Here is a 6,292-nt window from a genome sequence, read left to right on the forward strand (position 1 = left end):
CACACACACACACACACACACACACACACACACACACACACACACACACACACGGAATCCTTGCCCTGAATAAGGCTTGGTGGTTGCCAGGCCTACAGCCTCTGCAGGGTTATAAAGTTGAGACTTGAAATCTGGCTTGTTCCTCTGAAGAAACCACAGCTGTCCCTCTTCTCCAGTGCACTAGCCCCCCTACCTTAGAGTCCTTCTGCTCTCTCCCAGGTCTCTGAAAAGACCTTTCTTGGCACCTACCCCCATTTCAAATCAAGAAACCAGTTTGATGGAGGCCCCAAGAAGGCCTCCTACTAGGTACTGGGACAAGGAAGAGGTTGGCTTCAAGCTTTGGATTTCCCACCACAGGCTAGAGTGTACACTCCCTGACTCCAGGGCCAAAGACGGCTGAGATAGCAACCTCCAAAGCTGAATAAATATTTAGCCCTACTGTAAGTGTGGTACCCGCCGCCGGTGGTGCCTGGGAGAAAGCTACCTGGCAGAGCCCAGAGGGGAAGCTCCCTTTCTGTGCGTTTCATTCCCACCAGAAGTTTCTCAGTTTGCAGTGCTAGACTGTCTCTCCTCTCCAGAGCCAGGGACTGCATAGCAGGCGGCTGCACCAATCCGGAACGTCAGGCCTCAAAGTGCAAATAAAGAAATGGTTGTAAAGACAGATGGGTGTGTGCACATAGGCATAGGGCAAGAGTGTCCTCGCCAAAGTCTTGAAATCAAATAATTTTGACTTGAGAAAGCATGACTTAACCCCAGTGCCTGCTGGGTATTTTGACAGAGGTGAGGGGGATGTACACAACTAAACTAAACTGCAAAGAATCCAGTTGTTGGTAAAAATCCAGACCTTGAAGACCAGCTCTCCCTACCCCTGTGTGTGTGTGTGTTGCTTTCTCTTAAGTGTACTGGGATGAGGCACCTATGCCTTCTCCTCTTCCCACATTAAAAGAAGGTGGGTACGGAGACTCCCCGTCCTGAGCCTAGCCTTGGGCCAGTCTCTCCTGCCAGGAATAATGTGCTGTGTCCGGAGGAAATAAGCTTTTTCACTAATGGAAAGCTCAACCGAGGCTTTCTTGGAGGAGATGGACTGGTGGGATCTACAACAGGGATGGCTCTGGCTCTGGCTGGTAAAAGTTAGCTACCTATATCCGCCTCATATTTAAAAGCTCCTCCAGAGGCTGGGCCACATTTCCCAGCACAGCTCGGGCTATACCACAGCCCAGGCTATACCACAGCCCTGTTTACGCACCCTCAACCACCCACTGAAGTATGCTCCCCTCTTTCCTATTTCTAGCCCTTGTCACAGAGCCTGCCTTATCAGCTTAGCACTGGAAAGAAAACAGAGAGGTAGAAAGGGGAGGTCTTTAGACACCAGACAGTTGCCCCTGCCTCTTGCCATTCAGGTGTTTCTGGGCACAGGAACAAAGTGGTTTTCCCATTTCTGTTGCAAGATTCCTCTGCTTTTTCACACTTGCATCCACAACAACGCTGTGCAAATATGACGTGCTCATGGGCCTGTTTTACAGAAGGCAGAACAGCCTTTAATCCTCTGGGAAAACTGGAGGCATTCCCCAAGCTGCAGGACACCTTGCTGCCTGACCCTTTCCAGTTTCTCTTTCTCCTGTTCCTGTACTGCTGGAGTATAGACACCCACCATTGCCTGCCACACAGTTACAGCGTAAGCTGGATGGCTGGCTTGTCCGCCTTTGGCCTCATAGTCCCCAGCTAGGAAGGGTTCCTCTGTGACAGGGGCCCTTCACTTGTGGGTCATGATTCATAACAGTACCAAAATTACAGCTATAAAGTGGCAACGAAAATAATCTCATGATTGGGGTTCACCACAGCGCGAGGAATTGCATTAAAGGTTGCAGCACAGAGACCCAGGGCTCTGAGGCATCCCGCAACCCTCCACTCTTCCCACTCTCAAAGTCCCAAGCTGGTCTTCTAGATTCTTCTTTACCCAGTAAACACCCTTGCTCAAGGCAAAATTGTATTTGGCCGGTGGGTTCTTGCTCAGAATCTTTTCAATTTGTGTGGGAGAAGTGATCTAAAGATCCTGCTAGTGTCCAGTACCGCCCCGGCCACCAAGCCGCCTGAGAGTCACAGTCTCGGTCTTGATTTGACTTCAATCAACCAGCCGACCAGGTTTTCCCCAAAACAGGTAAAATCAATTACAAGAAGAACACCTCTGCAGAAGGAAGTACGTTATTTTGCACAACAGAGGGACTTCTAAAAACAAAGACTGCTCCAGACAGTGTGAGAACGGGTGTCACCACACAGAGTGGGCAGTTCCTTACACCCTAGGCTACCCTTTCTCTGACTGCATTCCTGTGACAGCATTGCTAGAAAGGGGTTGTCAGAGTTAGGGCATTGCTTCCTTCCTTATGCTGGTCCCACAATTTCAGAGCCATCTCTAGAGCTAAATGGTGCCATGCTGACTCCTTCAAGGAATATCCAGCTTTAGAGTGAGTCACCTTCTATGAAGCAGAGGTGGCCCCCCAATTGGGCAGCATCTGAGCAAAGCACTGGGAACATTTGCTCAGGGCAGCACCCACAGAAGGCCCCCTTCTGCAGGAACCCGGAACACAGCCAAGTGCCTTCTTACACACACCAGACTGAGAGCTTGTTTAAATGGCTACTGTGCTGTACACACAACAGCGTCCCGGTTTTTGGTAGTCTTTGCTGGCCAGCTCCCAAACAAGAATAGTTTAGTTAATCCTTTACCCTAGTCCTCCCCTGCCAGCTAATCTTTGGTTTGCATGAACTAACTGACAACATAACATTTACTCTTTTGATAATTTCTATTTTTAAAATCCAGTATGGCTGGACGAGGCAGAAGGCCTGATCTCTATTTTGTAGCAAGCGGATAGGAAGGCTCCTTGCAGAACATCAGCTAACACCACTCTTCCCGGTGGAAAGGAGACCAAGGAAAAGCTGTTGTTATAAAACCCAATTTTTAAACTTTTCATTGAAACTTCAGCCAGTAGGAAATCACTTTTGCTTCTCAGATCAAGGGGACCAAGAACTTTCTGCACAAGGGGAGAAATCCCGAGAAACGTTCCTTGGTCCCAGCTGGGTATGCTTTAGGACCGCTGGATGCCAGAGCAGAGCTCTCCCAAGGTGGGCCTGGGAGACAGAGGCCGAGCCACCGTCTCTGGCCACTTTGGCTCCCGGGTCCGCTGGTGCTTACTCCCGGGCCCCTCCGGGACTGGAGGCTGCTCCCGCGGACAAGACATCTGATCTTCGCCACTGTGGTGGAGAAAATTCAGCTAAGATTCAGACAAAGTAAACAGGCTTAAGGAAGGCAGCCGCAGAGGGGGCTTACTGATTTCGAGTGCAGTGCCCCGCGCAACAGCACTGGTGGAAGAGCCCTGTGGCCGAGGGACACCTGTCGCCACCGGAGCAACGACTCTTCAAATCCCTGTCTTCCTTCCGCGGCGCTGGCTTTCCAAGAGGCCTGCCCTGCACTACCAGCCCTAAAGCCTGGTGACAACAGGCCTCGGAGCCCAGTGATTTCTGACAATGTCAGAATCCCTCAGCCCGGCCACAAACTCCAGACCTGATTCCCTGCGGTGCCTGACCCAGCCGCCTGTCACCCGCTGGAGCGTGTGCACCCAGCAGGCCGCTATTTCCTACAAACCCGAGTCCGCAGGAGAGCTGCGGCCCGGTGACAACTGCTCGCTGTAACGCTTTTAAATCCTGAAGTGTTACAATCAGGCCCGCCCGCCACTTTTTTAAATAATCCGTTGTCTCTTAATGGCAGTGCCCAAGCTTATCCAGTTTCTTGTCTCCTGTCTATACCATCGCTTCCCTGAGCAAAGGGAGGCGAGTTGGGAAAACGATATATACGAGAGACTCGAATCTGCTCACAAACGCTCGGATCGGCAGCGTTGGCCTGCGGTGCGCGGGCCTTGCTGTGCATCCAGCCTTGTAGAGGGTAGAGCAGCGCGTCCTTTTCCGCCAGCAGAAACAGAGAGAAAAGGAAAAAAGAAGCTAAAGCAGAGACGAGAGAGAAGTAGGGAGAAGGGAAAAAAATTATAATGAAGAGAGAGAGAGAGAGAGAGAGAGAGAGAGAGAGAGAGAGAGAGAAGAAGAAGAAGAAGAAGAAGAAGAAGAAGAAGAAGAAGAAGAAGAAGGAGAAGAAGAAAAGAAAGGAAGGAAGGAAGGAAGGAAGGAAGGAAGGAAGGAAGGAAGGAAGGGAAAAGAAAGGAGGAGAGAAAGAAAGAAAGAAAGACCAGCATGGACTGGAGGTATGGACGGAAGAAAAGAAAGAAGTCAGTGAGAGGAGAGGGCCGGGAAAGGAAGCGGGGAAGAACAACCGGAACGAACTAGCCTGCCCGCACCAGCTTGGCAAACACCAACCCAGGGACAACGCTCGGTTTTTCCGACTCTGCCCGGGGCTTATAGGTGATTGGGTCGCCTGGCCCGGCGCAGCTTGTCCCTCTCCCTTAGCTTGGGCCCGGGAAGAGGCCCTGGCGCGGCCTCCCCAGACACGGCCACAGTAGCCAGGAGGCCGCGTGGGCTTCTCCGCGCACGGAAGCCTCCTTCCTGCCGCCGGCTGCCCAACTCCCCCGCGCCTCCGGACGCCCACCTGCAGCCTCACCTTCCGGGAAGACGGCGCGCATCTTCAGGTAGCTGGTGGTGAGTCGGATGATGGACGCTTTGTCCAGCTGCGAGGTGATGGCCGAAGGCAGCGGGAGCAGCTTGGCCAGCTCGTAAAACTCGCCATTTTCCTTCTCCCTCCTGGTTTTGGCCGCATTTTTGGACTTCTCCTTCATCGCGCCTCGGCTCTGGGCATATTAGACCTCGCTGCGCTCCAGGCCCGCGGAGTCCCGCTTGGGCTGCGGCAGCCGAGATGGGGACAGGGACGCCAGGGGTCAGGTGAGTCGGGGGGTGCCGGGCTCGGGCAGGTACAGGGGACGGGCCTGGGGCACCCAACGGCTTCTGCACGGGCGCCAGCCCTGAGTCCGTCGCAAACCAGCTGCGCAGTCCCCCTCTCTGCCTGAGGCTGGAGGCTGGACCGTCCGGTGTGGACCTGCTTCCAGCTCGCTCTCGTCGTCTGCGGTATCTCGGGCCTCCTGGGGCTGTGGTTGGCGAGCGAGCAGGCGGCGACCCTGTTTAGTCCTTAAAGGAGGGCTTGCACCCGCTGCCGCGAGGGCCCTCGGAAGGCAAAGGTGGCAGCGGCGGCGGCGGCGGCCGCGGAGCCATGGAGCGGGAGCGGAGCGAGGTGGCAGTGGCCGGAGCCGAGCCTGAGCTCGGTGCGCTCTCCTGCCCTCCTCGGCGGTTCCGGCTTCCTTAGCCCAGGCGTCTGGAGCCCACGATCGGTGGCGGGGCGCAGCTGCTCCGCAGTCCACGTGTGACCGAGCTGCGTTTGTTTATGGCGGACCCGCCTTCGGGCGGAGCACTGGACTGCGCGGGGCCGCCGGGGGGGGGTAAGGGGAGGGGCCGCGGCGAGGGCGGTGAGTCTCGCCTCCGACCCCCGCCGCGGCCCGGGAGTCACCGGCGCGCCTCCGCGTCGCCACCTCCAGGGACTGTCCCCCACGAGAGACCGGCGCGCTCCCGGGGTAAGGTAAGCCGGGGTGAGAGCACGGGAAGCGTCGCGCCTACACGCTCCGAGGTTGAGTGTCAGGGCCTGGGATGGAGGATAAGCGGCCCGTGCGGCGAAGAAGGAAGGAGGGAGGGCTGCAGGAGCTGGTTTTCACGGAGGCTCCGGGCAGGTCACCCGCGGGCCCAGAAAAGGCGGCGCGAACAGCTGGCCAAGTGCCCGGCGAGGGGGGTGGCAATTATGGTCCCACGCTCGCACCTTCCTTGGGTGGTCGGTCCGCGAGCCTAAAGGGGTGGCCCGAGAGAAAATTACACCTTTCCCCCCTACTCATCCACACGCACCCGTGCACAGGAGTGACCTTTTAGCCCCTTCTCTTCTAGAAACCAGGGTGAAAAGAGGCGCCTTCCGGAGAAGAGCGAGAGGCCGTGGGCGCACGGGGTGGGCCAGAGGGCACGTGGGGGTGCTCAGCACAAGGGGCGCTAGCGGGAACAGGGCAATCGACCTTGGGCCAAAGCTTCAGGGCCATAGTAGACCCAGGGTCACCGGGAACGCTGACGCGACCCTCAGAGGTGGAGCGGAGGCAGTTGGGGGAGACTCGGTCACCGAGTGCAAGCATTCTCCCACTGAGCCACACTAGGTTAAATAATCTTGTGGTATTCCCCCCCCCCCCCCCGCTGCGGAGGCCAGGATAGGTGCGCTTCAGTTCCGTCAGCACCCCGGCGGGGGCGGTCGCCCGAAGCCACCCACACT

At 56.1% G+C, this 6,292-nt stretch overlaps 1 protein-coding gene across 1 annotated transcript in view; it reads right to left on the reverse strand.

Annotated features, from left to right (window-relative positions):
• The window catches only part of Sim2 (SIM bHLH transcription factor 2), a 36,573-nt gene extending 31,798 nt beyond the window's left edge, over positions 1-4,775 (reverse strand). Inside the window, exon 1 of the mRNA XM_028752553.1 lies at positions 4,601-4,775. Within this exon, the coding sequence (XP_028608386.1) occupies positions 4,601-4,775 (175 nt within the window). The remainder of the gene's footprint in view (positions 1-4,600) is intronic.
• Between the last annotated feature and the right edge of the window lie 1,517 nt (positions 4,776-6,292).

The sequence above is a fragment of the Grammomys surdaster genome, unplaced genomic scaffold (assembly GCF_004785775.1).
Source record: "Grammomys surdaster isolate TR1022 unplaced genomic scaffold, NIH_TR_1.0 125925, whole genome shotgun sequence".
Classification (NCBI taxonomy): domain Eukaryota; kingdom Metazoa; phylum Chordata; class Mammalia; order Rodentia; family Muridae; genus Grammomys; species Grammomys surdaster.